Below are 20,093 nucleotides of genomic sequence, written 5' to 3'. Positions count from 1 at the left end.
CCACCAATCGGTGCCACCTGCCAGTACCCAACCAGTTTCAACTGCCAATCAGTACCATCTGTCAGTTCCAAACCAGTGCCAACCAATGCCACCTTTACTGAGGACATCAAGTGTGTGCTAGAGTGACAGGAGCAAGCAGGCAGGAAGGAGTGGAGTGGCCGAGTTTTTTTGCACAAAAATCGGCATCATATATCGACCATCAGCTGCCCCAATTTCTAAATATCGCATCGGCCAGAGAAAATCCCATATCGCCCGACCTCTAATCAAAACTGATTATTCTCAATCCTCTGCAAACTTCCGTCCCAACAATATAACCCTTTGAAGCTGCAACAGCTTTCTTACTCTCGCCTTCATTTCCTGTCTGAAGATTCCAATCATTATCAATCAATAATCCACCTGCGCTGTGTGTTGCAGACTTTAGCTGTGCAATCTGCTGATCAGTTGCTCAATTACACTCTATTGGCTCTGATCAGCAGATTGCACAGCTAATATAATCCATACATGGTGGCCAGCACAGAGATGCATGCATATTGAAAGGGGGTGCTGTGATGTTTACAGGAGCTGTCCAGTCCCTTCCATTAAACTCGGAAAAGACCCAGTGATGACATCACTGGGTCACGACAGTCAAACTACTGTGTTTCCTCGAAAGTAAGACATCCCCCGAAAAATAAGACCTACTTACAGTTTTGCCTCTCGCTGAAATATAAGGCACCCCCCCCAAAATAAGACCTCCCTGATAATAGGGCCTCCCCCGAACATAAGGCATCCCGATAATAAAGCCCCCCGAAGCTACCGTAACTCTGTACCCTGGACCGTAGCGGTGGGTGCCGCAGCGCAGCTCACTATTGGCCACAGCGCAGACAGGAACTGCGTGGTCTCTTTTCATCAGAGAGCCCGCGCCGCCGCCAGGACAAGCTGCCACCTGCTGCTCGCTCTGCCCTGACGGAGTCACAATTAGACAGTGAGTAGCGCGGAGCAGGAGTCGTGCACATTGTGTGGACACACAGGGGTGACTGAGGTAGGGGGGGAAATGTCTGATAAAGAGGTGGGGGGGGGGGGGGGTGTCTGGTGAAGGTGTCCACTTGCACAGGGTGGGGGAGGGGGATCACTTAAAATTACATTTGTTCAACAATAAATGTGTTCCGTATTCTTCATCGAATGATTTTTCTCTCTGTCCTCCATCTTACAGTTGCCAGTGACATCTCGTTGACGGGCGGCACCGTGGTACAGAGGATCCGATTGGCGGACGAAGTGGAGAACCCAGGCATGGCCAGCGGGATGCTGGAGGAAGACTTGATCCAGTATTACCAGTTTCTGGCAGAGAAGGGAGATGTCCAGGCACAGGTCAGCCTTTTACACTTTGTATTTTTAATTATCACAAATAAAGTATAACTAAAGGCTCTTCTTTTTCTTTTTTTCTTTTTCTTTTTCTTTTTCTTTTTCTTTTTCTTCTTCTTCTTTTTCTTCCTCCTCCTCCTTTCTCTCCTCCCCTGACAGTTTTTAGTGCTGGTTCATACAAGGGCGACACAAGTCGCTCCAACTTAGAAAAAGGTTCCTCTACAACTTTGGGGTGACTTGCATTGCCTTCAATACAGAAGTCCTTTTGCAAGTTGCCTCTGAAGTCGTGTCGCGCGGCAAGTCATGCTGCCCCTGAATGAACCCGCACTTAGGAAGATTCACCCTCTTTATTTGTCCTTTTTACCATTTATCATCGAAAGTAAAAGAAAATCCCACATTTTGGGCTGTCCCCAGAAGAAATCTTCTAATGGACCTGGAGCTCCCCACGAAATTCCCTTGATTTGCAGGGATTTCCTCACTTCCTGTTTGTCTATGGGGAAAGGAAGTGAAGGGAAATCTACGCAATGGGACACAGATGGCAAAAGAAAATCTGACAGGGGTTGTAATCCTCCCTTATTCTATCCAAAACAGGGGGAGGAAAAGTTTTTGCCTATAGTTCTACTTTAATACTGTAACGGGTGACATAACTTGTGACAGACAGCAGTAGAACTGTAATGCTCACAGTAATGGAAATTGATACAGACAACAATTGGGTTATAGCTTTATTCTTTCACCTGGACTCGAAACGCCCCTGACATCTGATTGGTCCAGGCTTGCCTAGTGCTGTTCTTTATACAGTTCCCCTAGTTTTTCTATGTGTTGTCCACAAGTTGTGTCCTAGTAATGGTCTTTTATGCTTTAGGTGGGTCTGGGGCAGCTTCACCTACACGGGGGACGTGGAGTAGAGCAAAACCATCAGGTATGTCCAAGATCATTTCGTGTCTAGCATTGTAGATCTTTGATGATCAGTGCTGGGTGTGTGCTGTATGATCAGTGCTGGGTGTGTGCTGTATGATCCGTGCTGGGTGTGTACTGTATATGCTGTATGATCAGTGCTGGGTGTGTACTATGTGGGCTGTATGATCAGTGCTGGGTGTGTGCTGTATGATCAGTGCTGGGTGTGTGCTGTATGATCAGTGCTGGGTGTGTAGTGTGTGTGTGTGTGTGCTGTATGATCAGTGCTGGTTGTGTACTGTGTGTGCTGTATGATCAGTGCTGGGTGTGTACTGTGTGTGCTGTATGATCAGTGCTGGATGTGTTGTATGATAAGTGCTGGGTGTGTACTGTGCATATGTTGTATATTGATCGGTGCTGGGTGTGTGTGTGTGCGCGCGATGTATGATCAGTGCTGGGTGTGTACTGTGCATGCTGTATGATCAGTGCTGGGTGTGTACTGTGCAGTCTGTATGATCAGTGCTGGGTGTGTACTGTGCATGCTGTATGATCAGTGCTGGGTGTGTACTGTGCATGCTGTATGATCAGTGCTGGGTGTGTGCTGTATGATCAGTGCAGGGTGTGTACTTTTGTGTATGTTGTATATTGATCGGTGCTGGGTGTGCACTTTGTGTATGTTGTATATTGATCTGTGCTGGGTGTGCACTTTGTGTATGTTGTATATTGATAGGTGCTGGGTGTGCACTTTGTGTATGTTGTATATTGATCTGTGCTGGGTGTGTACATTGCGCAAATGAACACTAAACACTAATTCTCTACAGAGGGCCTTTGAATACTTCAATCAAGCTGCCAACGCTGGGAATTCTCATGCCATGGCTTTCCTGGGGAAGGTAAGAGCCAAAGAGGCTTGGGGACCAAAGAGTTCAGGCAGAGCTGGCCAATCAGCAGCTGGATAGTTGTCCCCATCCCCCATTCAGCATCCCCAATAGTGACTAAAATCCTAGACGATAAGAGCTGGGGTCCGTACATGTGTTGGAGACAGAACTGGAGTGGGATATCCCAGGGGAGATGTTTTGAATTCTATATTGCTGGTGTACAGGAAGCACACAGACCCTATGGAGAAAAATGTGACTGACTGTCCAGCAACCAGCTTGGGTGTTTCAGTCAGTATCCCGCTTCCTCCAGGCTGGACCCAGGAAGCGGGTATTATAGCTGAGCGCCCAAGGACTAGACTACACTAGCTTTGGTGCAAGCAGGAACTGACTTTATTGTCCATTTACACAGAATATATACCATGGAAGATCAGGTAATAGTTTGATCACATTATCCTAGACAATTGGCACATCTAAGGTACAGCCAACGTAAACATACACAATACACTAATTAACAATAAGCCTTGATTAGTCAGGGAGTCCCCAGACAATCCGGCAACAAGTCCACAACTCTGGATACAAAAAGTGCATTACACATTATCATAATCGCATAAACATCCAACGAGGTAAAGTGGACACAATATTAACCACATCTCAAAGAGATGATTGGACAGACAGAAATAATAGGTGACTCAATTAACAATGGGAAATCGCACCTAGGAGGCACACAATGGGAGAGACATCCTTTAACAATAAGCACATAACACCTTAAATATATTATAGCCGGAGACCCCAGCATCAGGTAGTTTTGAGCTGGTTATATCAACATCTACTCCGAGTCTCAGTCTAAAGGAGCCATTGCTTGTTTGGGCACAGTGTCTCCAAATCTGTATCCTTGTCCTAGTTTCCCAGAGTCTGTGTTTTGGGGAGACATGGACCAGAGACTAAAGCCAAGACCACTCCAAGGGTCCCCCAGGCACACACCCCCCAAGAATAAAGCCCTCTCAAAAGCAAGGGCTCATAGTCAGTCAGTAGTAGGGTTGTCCCAATACTAGTATCGGTATCGATGCCGAGCATTTCCCTGTGTACTTGTACTCTGTGAAATGCTCTGATGCTTCACCCGATACCTGGGCAGTCAGGGGTGATCGGTGCGGCGGGGGAAGTTACAAGCACTGATCTGCCCTCTTTTCAGCTGCTTTAGTGAAAGTTATACAGTGATGATCGGTGCTTGTCACTCCCCCCGTTCTGCTCTCCCCCATCTGGTTCATGTCCCCCTCCCTGCTGTTCTCCCCCTCCGGGTCCTTGTCCCCCTCCGTGCTGCTGTTTGTGCTGTGTCCCCCTCCATGCTGTGTGTCCCACTCCGTGCTGTGTGTCCCCCTCCGTGCTGATCTCCCCCTCCGGGGGTCCTTGTGCCGCTGTCCATGTCCCCCTCCTGCTGCTCTCCCCCTCTGCACTCCGTGTCACCCTCAATGTCCTCCTCCACCCCCTCGATCTGTCAGGATGAAGAGCGGAGGTAGGAGCCGCTAAATGTCAATTAAAAAACACACGGACACAATCCACTCCCGTCCCCCTTAAAAAATAAAAATAAAAGAAGAAAGCACTGTAAAAAAAACATAACAAAAAATTGTAAAAAAAAAAAAAAAAAATACTGACACATGTGCCACTGTCACATGACATTAAAAAAAAAAAAGTGTTGGTATCGGCAAGTACTTGGGGAAAAAAAGTATCGGTACTTGTACTCGGTCTTAAAGTGGTATCGGGGCGACCCTAGTCAGTAGGCAAGGGTTGTAGACACCCCTACAGTCCCCTCCAAAAGCTCCTGTCCTGGTTGGGTCTGTGTGGTCAGCTGTGTCTCCTCTCATGTCTTTCAGATGTACTCAGAGGGCAGTGACACGGTGATGCAGAGCAATGAAACCGCTCTTCAGTACTTCAAGAAAGCAGCTGACATGGTAAGACTAGTGTGCAGAGGAAGAGAGGGGTGCATGGTGGATGGTAGGAGAGGATGAGATTGGGGGGGGGGGGGGGGGGTAAAATGTTACAATGGGTGGGCATTCTAAAGAATCGGAGTGTGCAAGAAATGGGGACGGGGGTAGAAAAGGTAGAACTTGGCTAAAAGTCTTTAGATTAATTCTATATAAATATTGTCAGTGCTGTAGCTGGTAATGTTTTTTTATATACAATTATAGAATCGCCATAGTAATTACGCCTTGTGCACACTGGACGTTTTTACAGCGGCTGTTTTTGACTTCAGACATTTTTTAGATAGAGATATTGTTAGATAGAGACCATGTGATCTCAGCTGAAATTTCATAAGTGACACTTATTCCAATTTATTCTTAAAGTTCACTTTTTTTTGCTATAAATAAAAAATTGATTTAATGTGACGTGTGTGAATTATTATATATTTTTTATATATTTTTTTATGTAAATATATATATATAATCTCTGGCTTTTACACTGATGTGATGTGCTGGCAGGAGAGAGAAGAAATCTCCTGCCAGCAGCATCTTTGGAGCGGCGTGTATACCGCTCCTTCCCATTTAAAACAATGGGAAACCGCAATACCGCCCACAATGCGCCTATCGGCCGCTAGCAGGGGTTAATACCGCATCGCTAGCGGCCAAATCCCGCGGCAGCTCTGACGGTATAGCGCCGCTATTTTTAGCGCCGCTATACCGCCACCACCGCGCCTCCCGCCCCAGTGTGAAAGGGACTTAAGTGCCTACTCTACTGTTTAAAGCGGATCTCCCACGCCAAAAACGTTTTTTTAGTAATGGCTATTTAAAATTTAAATGACACTAATTTGCCAAACTCACGTGTCCGGTCTCCCCCGGCCGCTCCGCTGCTATCCAGTCTCAAAAAATAACTTTTATTCATCCTTCTGGTTTCCTCTCCATTTTAACTGTGGACATAAGCCCACAGCCCGGCACTTCCTTGTTGCGGTGGATGCTGATCTCCCAGCATCCACCGCTCGATCTCGCGCATGCAACGGGGAGCAGCGGCTTTGGCGTCTGTGTTGCCATGCCTCTTCCTCGAAATCGCGCGATATCTTGCCTAACAGGGTAGAATACAATATCAAGGGAGCTATGACACAAGCTCCCAGAAGACACTACGCGGGACAGAAAACTGAGAAACCCGACAAAAAACCCGAGGGAGGCAGACCGGAAGCCCGTACAGTTTCATGGTACAGTAAATATTATTTTAATTAAAAATATCGGTTTCAGCATTCTTTAGGAGAAGTATTATTTATGCGATAATGTTATATTTTGGGTGGAGATCCGCTTTAAAATCCAGTAAAACTCAGTCTCCCCCCACTCCGCACATGCTTGGTTGCTCTCTATTTTTAGGCACTGCCGAGTTTGTAGACGTCGATCTTCTGACGGCCTTTAAGTGCAATTAAACCCTCTCATCCTTTACAGCCAAGGAAGCTGCTTCTGTTTGATATGAAACTGCATGTGATCAGTTCTTACCTCAGCCATTTGATGGTTTGACAGTTTGGCTGATGAAACAAGAAATGTAACTGTTTTTTTAAATTCATTTTTTCTCTTCCGTTCATAGACGAACACAGTCTTCATTGACATTAGGGTTATACTTCTGCCTAAATCTCCTGGTAGGAAGAAGCATAACCCTAAGGTCAATGAAGGCTGTGTCCGTCTATGAACTCAGAGAAATGGATTTTACGGTGAGTACAAAAATCCTATTTTTTCCACTTTAGGCCCCTTTCACACTGGGGCGGGAGGCGCGGTGGCAGTATAGCGCCGCTAAAAATAGCGACGCTATACCGTCGGAATTGCAGCGGGATTTGGCCGCTAGCGGTGCGGTATTAACCCCCGCTAGCAGCCGATAAAGGGTTAATACCGCGGTTTCCCATTGTTTTAAATGGGAAGGAGCGGTATACACGCCGCTCCTCTCACCGCTCCAAAGATGCTGCTGACAGGAGATTTTTTTCTCTCCCGCCAGCGCATCGCCTCAGTGTGAAAGCCCTCCGGCTTTCACATTGAGTATGCAGTGCAGGAGTTTTTCAGGCGGTATAGCAGCGCTATTTTTAGCGCTGTACCACCTGAAAAACTCCTCAGTGTGAAAGGGGTCTAATAATTTACTGCTGTTCAGGGGCTCTGGGGCTTCAGCAAAATGGCCGCCTCCAGGGAGAAGAAACGGGAGCAATGCTGGAGACAATTTACAGCACACGCTCATTTTGGTAGTCACATTTTTAATGTGGAATGTATATTCCTTACTAAAAAACATACATTTTTTTTTTTTTATCAAGTTGTTATGGGTAAAGTTCTACTTTTAAGCCGGCACAACCATTTCAGATTGCAGACAGTAGGTGGCAGCATGTGACCAAATGAACCTGACACAACTTTATTCTTCTAACAGGGTAATCCGGTAGGGCAGAGCGGTCTAGGCATGGCATACTTGTACGGCAGAGGTGTTCCTGTGGTGAGTATTTCCTTGGACCTATTGGGTCCGTTCCTTTTCTCTATTGGAAGGTTTGTGGTTCCTTTTTGAGCTTTCCCAATTCCTTGGAATGGAATTCTCTGTATTTGTGATGATGCTTGTATTGCTTGTATCCTATAACTTCATGTTGCTGCTAGGGTGACATGTCTCTGTTCAGGTATAGCAAGTCCGAATATATGGTCTGACCTAGTTATTAGTCATTATATTCTCCAGAATGGGTGCAAAAGATCTTTCTGGAATAAAAGTAATTTTCTGTCTCAGATGAGAGTTCACACTGTACCTGTGTTTCTCCAAAAAAGAAAAAAAATTTGATCATTAACCAGTTCCCTACCGAGCCATTGTCAAATGACGTCTCCCTACCGAGCCATTGTCAAATGACGTCTCCCTACCGAGCCATTGTCAAATGACGTCTCCCTACCGAGCCAATGTCAAATGACGTCTCCCTACCGAGCCATTGTCAAATGACGTCTCCCTACCGAGCCATTGTCAAATGACGTCGCCCTACCGAGCCATTGTCACATGACGTCTCCCTACCGAGCCATTGTCAAATGACGTCTCCCTACCGAGCCATTGTCAAATGACGTCAGCAGAAACCTTGTCTCCCTCCGGGGTGGACATCATATGACGTCCTGGGCTTCCCGACCGCTAGGGGGCATCGTTCGGGGCCGTGTGCCCGGCGGCTGTGATGTCCGCCAGGCACCTGCGATTGCCCGTGATTACGGCAGGACCGTGGATCTGTGTGTGTAATGATGGGGTGTAAACGCACAGATCCATGTCCTATCAGAGGTGTGGAGACCGATGTGTGTTCCCAGTACAGAGGAACACAGATTGGTCTCCTCCCCTTGTGAGTCCCCTCCCCCTACAGTTAGAACCACTCCCTAGGGAACATATTTAACCCCTTCAGCGCCCCCTAGTGTTAACCCCTTCCCTGCCAGTCACATTTATACAGTAAGCAGTGCAGTTTTATAGCACTAATCGCTGTATAAATGTGAATGGTCCCAAAAGTGTCCGATGTGTCCGCCGCAATGTCACGGTCACAATAAGAATCGCAGATCGTCGCCATTACTAGTAAAAAAAAAAAATGCAATCAAACTATCCCCTAATTTGTAGACGTTATAACTTTTGCGCAAACCAATCAATATACGCTTATTGTGTTTTTTTTTTTAGTTTTTTTCTATTATTATTTGATATTTATTAAATCAAAAAGTAAAAAATATTGTGTTTGTTTTTTTTTTTTTTTTTTTAATTGTCGCTCTTTTGTTGATAGCGCAAAAAATAAAAACCGCAGAGGTGATCAAATACCACCAAAAGAAAGCTCTATTTGTGGGGGGAAAAAGGATGCCGATTTTTGTTTGGGAGCCACGTCGCACGACCGCGCAATTGTCATTCAAAATGCAAAAGCGCTGAAAACTAAAAATTAGTCTGGGCAGGAAGGGGGTGAAAATGCCCGGTATTGAAGTGGTTAACCCTTTCGCTGCCAGAGCCGCTTTTGCTTTGCGTTTTTTTTATTATATATATATATATACATATATATATATATATATATATATATAATATATATTATTTTTTCGGCCTATTTAATTGTTTTTTTGTTTTGTTTTGTTTTGTTTTTTACAAACTGTCAACCTTCTTCTTTTTCTTTGCGTTTATTTTTTGCACTATAAAAAAAAAAAAAAAGGTGATCAAATAATACCAGGAGGGCAAGTGGTTAAATTCTGCCTGTGCGCTCAAAATGTGTATACAGCCTCAAAATAGCCCGATACTCCTAGTTATACATTATTTTATTTTTTTTAAGTCGCTCAGCCACTTTGATAGGTCACTATGGGGCAGATTTTATTGAGTGCAAAATCCTGGTGCAGCTCTGCATAGAAACCAATCGACTTCCAGGTTTTATCGTGAAAGCTTCATTGAACAAACTGAAGTTAAAAGCGGATTGGCTCCCATGCACAGCTGCTTCAGTTTTGGTAAATCGATTTTATTTTAGGTTTATGTGGCAGTACAAGGCCTCCTACTCTATGATAACTGTAGATCTTCCCTGTATACTTATCCGGCCCCCGGGGCTCCGATCTTCTTCTTCTTCTTCCAATCTGACTTTCTCTTTTTCTTAACAGAACTTTGACTTGGCACTGAAGTATTTCCAGAAGGCGGCTGAGCAGGGCTGGGTGGACGGGCAGCTTCAGCTGGGCTCCATGTACTACAGTAAGTGTCGCTCTCTTGTGCTCACACATTTGGCAGGAGGGTGTTCGGTATGGTAGTCAACTATGGATTGGGAGAGTGAGGACAGCGGGTAATCTGATGGGGGTGGCACTGTTCAAAGTGGGAGAACATTAGGAGGACAGATAGAAAAGTATTAGAAAGCAGCTGTCACATGGCAGCCGTGATCCCAGAAAAAATAATAATATATATATAACAAAAAAAATAATAATATATATATATATATATATATATATATATATATATATATGTGTATTATTATATATTATTATTTTTTTTTGTTATTTTTATATATATATATATATATATATATATATATATATATATATATTATAATAATAATATTATTATTTATATATATATATATATATTACGTATCGGCCTAAACTAAGAAATTTAGTTTTTTTATATTTTTTGGGGGGGTATTTATTATAGCAAAAAGTAAAAAATATATATATTTTTATTTTCTTCAAAATTGTCGCTCTATTTTTGTTTATAGCGCAGAGGTGATCAAATACCACCAAAAGAAAGCTCTATTTGTGGGAAAAAAAGGATGTCAATTTTGTTAGGGAGCCACTTCGCACGACCGCGCAATTGTCAGTTAAAGCGATGCAGTGCCCAATCGCAAAAAGTGGCCCGGTCATTGACCAGCAAAATGGTCCGGGGCTGAAGTGGTTAAATGTAACCATATTGCTACACTTAGAGGATCCTCTTCTTTTTTTTTTTTTTTTTTTTATACTCAGTTGTGACATGACGCTACTCTTATATCAAGACATCGCTTGTATATCAAGGCAAAATTTATTAAAATCATTTTGCTTGTCTTGCAAAACGCTCTCAAACCAAGTTACTCTCAAACCAAGGTTTTACTGTATGAAATCCTTCCACTTGAATATTGTGAATCATTCAGGTGATACTCATGTATAGTATAGGAATGTAATCTTGTTGGGTGACACTGACTTGTGTTTTCTGTTCTCCCTGCAGACGGTGTCGGAGTGAAGAGAGATTACAAACAGGCCCTGAAGTATTTTAATTTGGCATCCCAGGGGGGTCACATTCTGGCGTTTTACAATCTGGCTCAAATGCACGCCACCGGCACCGGGGTTCTACGATCCTGCCAAACCGCTGTGGAGGTAACTGAGCAATAATGTTCCTATAGAATACCATATGTATCACAATTCACCATATACACTCACCGGCCACTTTATTAGGTCCCCCTTGCTAGTCCCGGGTTGGACCCCCTTTATTAGGTCCCCCTTGCTAGTCCTGGGTTGGACCCCCTTTATTAGGTACACCTTGCTAGTAGCGGGTTGGACCCCCTTTATTAGGTCCCCCTTGCTAGTCCCGGGTTGGAACCCCTTTCCCCTTCATTCTTCATGGCATAGATACAACAAGGTGTTGGAAACGTTCCTCAGAGATTTTGCTCCATAGTGACATGATGACATCACACAGTTGCTGCAGATTTGTCGGCTGCACATCGATGATGCCAATCTTCCCGTTTCACCACATCCCAAAGGTCCTCTATTGGATGAGATGTGGTGAGTGTGGAGGCCATTGGAGGATAGGGACCTCATTGTCCAGTGGTGAGATGATTGGAGGGCAGGGACCTCATTGTCCAGTGGTGAGATGATTGGAGGACAGTGACCTCATTGTCCAGTGGTGAGATGATTGGAGGACAGGGACCTCATTGTCCAGTGGTGAGATGATTGGAGGACAGGGACCTCATTGTCCAGTGGTGAGATGATTGGAGTGCAGTGACCTCATTGTCCAGTGGTGAGATGATTGGAGGACAGGGACCTCATTGTCCAGTGGTGAGATGATTGGAGGACAGGGACCTCATTGTCCAGTGGTGAGATGATTGGAGTGCAGTGACCTCATTGTCCAGTGGTGAGATGATTGGAGGACAGGGACCTCATTGTCCAGTGGTGAGATGATTGGAGGACAGTGACCTCATTGTCCAGTGGTGAGATGATTGGAGGACAGGGATTTCATTGTCCAGTGGTGAGATGATTGGAGGACAGTGACCTCATCGTCCAGTGGTGAGATGATTGAAAGGCAGGGACCTCATTGTCCAGTGGTGAGATGATTGGTGGACAGGGACCTCATTGTCCAGTGGTGAGGTGATTGGAGGACAGGGACCTCATTGTCCAGTGGTGAGATGATTGGAGGACAGGGACCTCATTGTCCAGTGGTGAGATGATTGGAGGACAGGGACCTCATTGTCCAGTGGTTAGATGATTGGAGGACAGTGACCTCATTGTCTAGTGGTGAGATGATTGGAGGACAGGGATTTCATTGTCCAGTGGTGAGATGATTGGAGGACAGTGACCTCATCGTCCAGTGGTGAGATGATTGGAGGGCAGTGACCTCATTGTCCAGTGGTGAGATGATTGGAGGGCAGTGACCTCATTGTCCAGTGGTGAGATGATTGGAGGGGAGTGACCTCATTGTCCAGTGGTGAGATGATTGGAGGGCAGGGACCTCATTGTCCAGTGGTGAGATGATTGGAGGGAGGGCAGGGACCTCATTGTCCAGTGGTGAGATGATTGGTGGACAGGGACCTCATTGTCCAGTGGTGAGGTGATTGGAGGACAGTGACCTCATTGTCCAGTGGTGAGATGATTGGAGGACAGTGACCTCATTGTCCAGTGGTGAGATGATTGGAGTGCAGTGACCTCATTGTCCAGTGGTGAGATGATTGGAGGACAGGGATTTCATTGTCCAGTGGTGAGATGATTGGAGGACAGTGACCTCATCGTCCAGTGGTGAGATGATTGGAGGGCAGTGACCTCATTGTCCAGTGGTGAGATGATTGGAGGGCAGTGACCTCATTGTCCAGTGGTGAGATGATTGGAGGGCAGTGACCTCATTGTCCAGTGGTGAGATGATTGAAAGGCAGGGACCTCATTGTCCAGTGGTGAGATGATTGGAGGGCAGTGACCTCATTGTCCAGTGGTTAGATGATTGGAGGGCAGGGACCTCATTGTCCAGTGGTGAGATGATTGGAGGGAGGACAGGGACCTCATTGTCCAGTGGTGAGATGATTGGAGGACAGTGACCTCATTGTCCAGTGGTGAGATGATTGGAGGGCAGGGACCTCATTGTCCAGTGGTGAGATGATTGGTGGACAGGGACCTCATTGTCCAGTGGTGAGATGATTGGAGGACAGGGATTTCATTGTCCAGTGGTGAGATGATTGGAGGACAGTGACCTCATTGTCCAGTGGTGAGATGATTGGAGGACAGGGACCTCATTGTCCAGTGGTGAGATGATTGGAGGACAGTGACCTCATTGTCCAGTGGTGAGATGATTGGAGGACAGGGATTTCATTGTCCAGTGGTGAGATGATTGGAGGACAGTGACCTCATCGTCCAGTGGTGAGATGATTGGAGGACAGGGATTTCATTGTCCAGTGGTGAGATGATTGGAGGACAGGGATTTCATTGTCCAGTGGTGAGATGATTGGAGGGCAGTGACCTCATTGTCCAGTGGTGAGATGATTGGAGGACAGGGACCTCATTGTCCAGTGGTGAGATGATTGGAGGACAGTGACCTCATTGTCCAGTGGTGAGATGTTTGGAGGACAGGGATTTCATTGTCCAGTGGTGAGATGGTTGGAGGACAGTGACCTCATCGTCCAGTGGTGAGATGATTGGAGGACAGGGATTTCATTGTCCAGTGGTGAGATGATTGGAGGACAGGGATTTCATTGTCCAGTGGTGAGATGATTGGAGGGCAGTGACCTCATTGTCCAGTGGTGAGATGATTGGAGGGCAGTGACCTCATTGTCCAGTGGTGAGATGATTGGAGGGCAGGGACCTCATTGTCCAGTGGTGAGATGATTGGAGGACAGGGACCTCATTGTCCAGTGGTGAGATGATTGGAGGACAGGGACCTCATTGTCTAGTGGTGAGATGATTGGTGGACAGGGACCTCATTGTCCAGTGGTGAGATGATTGGAGGACAGTGACCTCATTGTCCAGTGGTGAGATGATTGGTGGACAGGGACCTCATTGTCCAGTGGTGAGATGATTGGAGTTCAGTGACCTCATTGTCCAGTGGTGAGATGATTGGAGGACAGGGATTTCATTGTCCAGTGGTGAGATGATTGGAGGACAGGCACCTCATTGTCCAGTGGTGAGATGATTGGAGGACAGTGACCTCATTGTCCAGTGGTGAGATGATTGGAGGACAGTGACCTCATTGTCCAGTGGTGAGATGATTGGAGGACGGGGACCTCATTGTCCAGTGGTGAGATGATTGGAGGACAGTGACCTCATTGTCCAGTGATGAGATGATTGGAGGACAGGGACCTCATTGTCCAGTGGTGAGATGATTGGTGGACAGGGACCTCATTGTCCAGTGGTGAGATGATTGGAGGACAGGGACCTCATTGTCCAGTGGTGAGATGATTGGAGGACAGGGACCTCATTGTCCAGTGGTGAGATGATTGGTGGACAGGGACCTCATTGTCCAGTGGTGAGATGATTGGAGGACAGGGACCTCATTGTCCAGTGGTGAGATGATTGGAGGACAGTGGTAGGGAGCACTGTTGTGCACTGGCAGGTGGCACAGATGAGCATCAGTCCCGGTCTCCTTGATCGGGACAGATGTCCCTCTGACAGCCGCCGGTGCTCGTCTATTTTTTTTTTCTCCTCACGCTATCAGTGTGAGACGAAAAAATAGCCGATTACCGGCTTTGTTTACATCACATGATCAGCTGTCATTGGCTGCCGGCTGATCACGTGGTAAGGGGTCAGGATCAACCCCTACTCCGATCAGCTGAGTCTGATTGACTCGCTGATTACAGAGCACGCCGTGCACGCCCTGCAAGGGACGCGCATGCTACTCGAGCACGGGAGGACGTCCAAGTCCGCGCCGTAGCCGTAGCCGTCTTTTGGCTATAACACGGATCTGAAGTGGTTAAAGGGACGTTAAATGTGCAGTATATAAAAGGTCGATAATAAGGAGTCATAAGACATAAAAAAAGGTTGTACAGTATCTGCTTCCCTGCACTCTACAGCCTGTTCTCCTGTCCTGGGCTCTCAGTGCTCTTCACTTGTCTTCCTTCTTCTTCTTCTTCTCTGTGCAGCTGTTCAAGAACGTGTGCGAGCGCGGCCGTTGGTCTGAGAGGTTGATGACGGCGTATAACAGCTACAAGAACGGAAACGCCAACACGGCTGTAGTGCAGTACTTGCTACTGGCTGAACAAGGCTACGAGGTGGCACAGAGCAACGCGGCCTTCATCCTGGACCAGCGTAAGGGATTGTCTGCTGTTGTGAGGTGTAATGCAGGAAAGGGTTAACCACTTATAGGCCAAAAGATTTGCCCCCTTGATGACCAGGCCCTTTTTTTTTTTTTTTTTTTGCAATACAGCACTGCGTCGCTTTAACTGACAATTGCACGATCATGTGACGCTGTACCCAAGAAAATTCCCCCCACAAATAGAGCTTTATTTTGGTGGTATTTGATCACCTCTGCGGTTTTTATTTTTTGCTCTATAAACAAAAATAGAGCGACAATTTTGAGAAAAAATTATATTTTTTACTTCTTTTTGCTATAATAAATATCCCCCAAAAACGTTTTTTAACTACTTGCCGACCAGCCGCCACAGTTATACGGCGGTAGGTCGGCTCCCCTGTGCGAGAGCCAGTAGCTCTACATCACCTCGCGAAGCGGGCACTAGGGGCGCGTGCCCCCCCTCGATCCTGACGCGCGTGTGATCACCGCCGGGTCACCCGCGATCGCTCGTTACAGAGTGAGGATTGGGAGCTGTGTGTGTAATCACACAGCTCCCGGTCCTGTCAGGGGAGAAAAGCCTGACCGTCTGTTCATACAATGTATGAACAGCGATCAATAATTTCCCCTCGTCAGTCCCTCCCCCCCTACAGTTAGAACACACCCAGGGAACATACTTAAACCCTTCCCCACGCCCTAGTGTTAAGCCCCTTCCCTGCCAGTGGCATTTTTATAGTAATCAATGCATTTTTATAGCACTGATCGCTATAAAAATGCCAATGGTCCCAAAAATGTGTCAAAATTGTCCGAAGTGTCCGCCATAATGTCACAGTACCGGAATAAAATCGCTGATCACCACCATTAATAGTAAAAAAAAAAATATTAATAAAAATGCCATAAAACTATCCCCTATTTTGTAAACGCTATAACTTTTGCGCAAACCAATCGATAAACGTTTATTGTGATTTTTTTTTAATTTATTTTTTTTACGAAAAATATGTAGAAGAATACGTATCGGCCTAAACTGAGGAAATTTTTTTTATATATTTTTGGGGATATTTATTATAGCAAAAAGTAAAAAATATATAATTTTTTTTTCAAAATTGTCGCTCTATTTTTGTTTATAGCGCAAAAAATAAAAACCGCAGAGGTGATCAAATACCACCAAAAGAAAGCTCTATTTGTGGGGAAAAAAGGACGCCAATTTTGTTTGGAAGCCACGTCGCACAACCGCGCAATTGTCCGTTAAAGCGACGCAGTGCCGATTCGCAAAAAGTGCTCTGGTCTTTGACCAGCAATATGGTCCGGGGCTTAAGTGGTTAATAAACAAATTTCTTCATCAGTTTAGGCCGATATATATTCTTCTACATATTTTTGTTAAAAAAACAACAACTTAATAAGCGTATATTGATTTTGCGCAAAATTTATAGCTTCTACAAACTATTGTAAAGATTTATGGCTTTTTTTTTTTTTTTTGGTAGTAATAGCGGTGATTTTTAGCGGTACTGCGACATTGCAGCGGACAGATCGGATATCTTTGACACATTTTTGGGACCATTGACATTTATACAGCGATCGGTGCTAAAAAAAAATGCACTGATTACTGTGTAAATGTCACTGGTAGGGAAGGGGCTAACACTAGGGGGTCATCAAGGGGTTAACTGAGTTCCTTCGTGAGTGTTTCTTACTGTGTGGCGATGGGACTGACTGGGGGAGGAGACATATCGCTGTTACCTACTTACTACCGTGTTTCCCCGAAAATAAGCCTGGGTCTTATATTAATTTTGGCTACCAAAAAACACACTAGGGCTTATTTTCGGGGTAGGTCTTATGCCATATGCTGTCTTCTCTTCCCCCCTGCCTGTCAGAAATCCCCTGTGGAAATTCCTAAAATTTACAGCACAGCATATTGCATAATGTGTATGTCTGCAATTCAATTGTGCCACATACCTCCTTCTAGTGCTGGGCGCATCTGAACATGAACGACTTGTATAGCGCTACACATGCGAACTGAATCTCCTCTGGGCGCTTTTTCCAGCCAGTGTCTGCTTGGCTGGTGCGGTCATTTTACCCCGTAGGATCTCGACACGCTTGGGACACACAGTCATACACACAGGTATACAGATACATACTGGGCCAATTTGGACGAGATCCAATTTACCTACCAGCATGTCTTTTGGAGTGTGGGAGGAAACCGGAGTACCCGGAGGAAACCCACGCAGGCACAGGGAGAACATGCAAACTCCAGGCAGATGGTGTCGTGGTTGGGATTAGAACCAGCGATCCTTTTGCTGCTAGGCGAAAGTGCTACTCACTACACCACTGTGATTCCCATCTGTAACCTTTTTGAAGCTCTCTTGCCCTCTTCAAGCACTGCAGAGGGAGGGGGGCCCCGAGTTCCCTCGCTGACAGCTTGCAGAAGAGCAGAGCAGCCCAACATCAGCTGATCGCTGCTCGACGAATCTGTTGCCCCAGCCGGAGGCCTTATCCCAGCTCTAAGGAATGCAGAGCGTAACTGCAGCGTGCTGCTCGGCGATTTCGTTGCCCGCCGGAGGCCTCTTCCCAGCTCTAAGGAATCCAGAGGGAGGGGGGCCCGAGATCCCCCCCCCTCCCCCCCCCCCACTGGGAGGAGAGGGGAAGAGGAGAGCAGCGCGAGTACAGCTGAGAGCAGAGGGAGGTCAGCGCTATACCAAAAGGTATACTGTAATAGAGTGGACTCTAGTATTTCACCGGCACTCTAAACTAGGGCTTATTTTTGGGATATGGCTTATATTGCAGCCCTTCCTGAAAATCGGGGTAGGTCTTATTTTCGGGGGTAACACGGTAGGAACAAACGATCTGTCTCCACTGCCCTGACAGAACAGAGATTTGTGTGTTTATTACACACAAATCCCCGTTCTAACTTTCGTGCCCACGATCACAGGTGGCCAATGGCCAGTGCCAATCCTGACCTCCCTGGGGCCCTAAGCAAAATGACATGTCACATTAAAGATTAAAGTTGATAAGCGGGGGGAGGGGGTGTTCTGCTGTCAGAAATTACATTTTACATTAAAGTGAGAAGCCGGGGGGTGCTGACTTCTTACCTCTTCTCCCATGCAGCCAGCGAGTTGAGAAGTGGGGTGAGGGGCTGAAAATGACTTCGCACCAGGTGGGGCCTCCAGTAATTTGGGGGGCCCTCCACAGCTTTGCGGGGCCTTAATCGGCTTGCATAGTGAGCCTATAGGGCGGATCAGCCCTGCCAATGGCTATTGCGGCCATGCTCCATCGGGTCCCCTGCCGTGGTGCAGCGGGCATGCGCCTCTTAAAGGGGACGACGTACCCATACGTTGTTTTCTGGGAACGTGCCACTATATATCAGCGTGAGCCGGTCAGCAAGTGGTTTAAAGTGGTTGTAAATCCTCAAGGATGCATGAAGGTGTAAAACCTTCTGTGCTGCAGCTCCCCCAAGACCCCCCCCCCTTTTTTTTATATATTTTTTTAATTTAAGCCCAAACTGATCCAGCGATGTGTAGGAGCACAGCGACTCCGTCCTCTGTCTCTTTCCTCATTGGGCAGATTGATAGCAGTGGGAGCCATAGGCAAATCCAGTGACACTGGAGTGGGGGGCGGGGATGAGTCCCGCTGTCTGTGTGTCAATGGACGCAGCAGCGGGACTCGGGAGCAAGCATGCATGGGTGCCCCCAGGGAAAGCGGGTTTCTGTGGGGGGCACCAGATGAAAAGGAGGGGCCTGGAACGTTGGCGGGGCACCCCAGAAAAAGAGGATCGGGGCTGCTCTGTGCAAAATGATTGCACAGAGCAGGTAAGCATAGGCTTCTTTATTAGCCATTACAATTTATAGGACCCCGGTGCTGCAAGGCAGGAGCGCCTCATATCTTACAAGTCATTTGAAGGCGTGGCTTAGTCTGAGCGGCCGAAGGTAATAAGTAGCTGAGTTTGGTAAACAAGACGTCGCTAATCTCCACATTCACAAGCCCTTTGCCCCGCGATAACGACCTGAATTTATTTCCTGGTTTATTGTAGACGCCGAGAGTCTGATTCACCAACCGCCGCGCATCAATAAACTGACACGCTCTCAGCGATTACATTTCTGTCCAGTTTACGGTATAAAATAAAGCCGTATTCAACCCAAAAGCAAACATTTACCGTATATACCCGAGTATAAGCCGAGGACCTCATTTTACCACAAAAACTGTGCCCATTGCAGTCTTACTGTGCCCATTGCAGTCTTGCTGTGCCATACCTCACTGTGCCATACCACACTGTGCCCATTGCAGTCTTACTGTGCCCATTGCAGTCTCGCTGTGACATACCTCGCTGTGCCCATTGCAGTCTCGCTGTGCCCATTGCAGTCTCGCTGTGCCCACTGCAGTCTTGCTGTGCCATACCTCACTGTGCCATACCACACTGTGCCCATTGCAGTCTCACTGTGCCATATCTCACTGTGCCCATTGCAGTCTCACTGTGCCCATTGCAGTCTCACTGTGCCCATTGCAGTCTCACTGTGCCCATTGCAGTCTCACTGTGCCCATTGCAGTCTCACTGTGCCCATTGCAGTCTCACTGTGCCCGAGTACCTGAATTCTTGCCAGGCGTTCGTTTTTTTTAAAAGTCGCGGCTTCCTCCTGGTGTTCCGTTCCGTGATAGGCATTTGACACTGTGTTCTGCCTATCATGGAGGTCCGCTCATCTTCAGACTCCGTTTCCCAGCGGACACTCTGTTAGGTATTCCGCCAATCACAGACATTCTTTCAGCTTCGGACAAGAGGGCGTCCGATTGGCGGAACACAGTATCTGCTGGGAAACTGCCTGAGGATGAGAGAACGTCCGTGATAGGCGGAACACCGTGTCAAATGCCCATCGCGGAACGGAACGCCAGGAGGAAGCCGCGACTTTTTAAAAAAAATGGACGCCTGGCAAAAAAAAGGGCTGAAAAACTCGGCTTATACTTGAGTATATACGGTATAATATTGCAACTTACCGATTCTTAAGCCTCATACACACGATCAGATTTTCCGCAGCGCAGGACTTTTGTCCGAAGGGCGTTGGCCATAAACTTGTATCGCATACAAACGGCAAAGAATTG

At 46.6% G+C, this 20,093-nt stretch overlaps 1 protein-coding gene across 2 annotated transcripts in view; it reads left to right on the top strand.

Annotated features, from left to right (window-relative positions):
• SEL1L (SEL1L adaptor subunit of ERAD E3 ubiquitin ligase) overlaps positions 1-20,093 on the top strand; it is a 54,452-nt gene that overhangs the window by 22,751 nt on the left and 11,608 nt on the right. For both annotated transcript variants that reach the window (XM_040332765.1, XM_040332764.1), the window contains exons 10-17: positions 1,190-1,344; positions 2,201-2,257; positions 3,054-3,122; positions 4,976-5,053; positions 7,482-7,544; positions 9,674-9,761; positions 10,758-10,906; positions 14,866-15,031. In XM_040332765.1, coding sequence (XP_040188699.1) covers positions 1,190-1,344; positions 2,201-2,257; positions 3,054-3,122; positions 4,976-5,053; positions 7,482-7,544; positions 9,674-9,761; positions 10,758-10,906; positions 14,866-15,031 — 825 coding nt within the window. The remainder of the gene's footprint in view (positions 1-1,189; positions 1,345-2,200; positions 2,258-3,053; positions 3,123-4,975; positions 5,054-7,481; positions 7,545-9,673; positions 9,762-10,757; positions 10,907-14,865; positions 15,032-20,093) is intronic.

The sequence above is a fragment of the Rana temporaria genome, chromosome 13 (genome assembly GCF_905171775.1).
Source record: "Rana temporaria chromosome 13, aRanTem1.1, whole genome shotgun sequence".
Classification (NCBI taxonomy): Eukaryota; Metazoa; Chordata; class Amphibia; order Anura; family Ranidae; genus Rana; species Rana temporaria.
The sequence above is the reverse complement of the archived record's forward strand: the minus strand, read 5'-3'. Positions and strand labels throughout refer to the sequence as shown.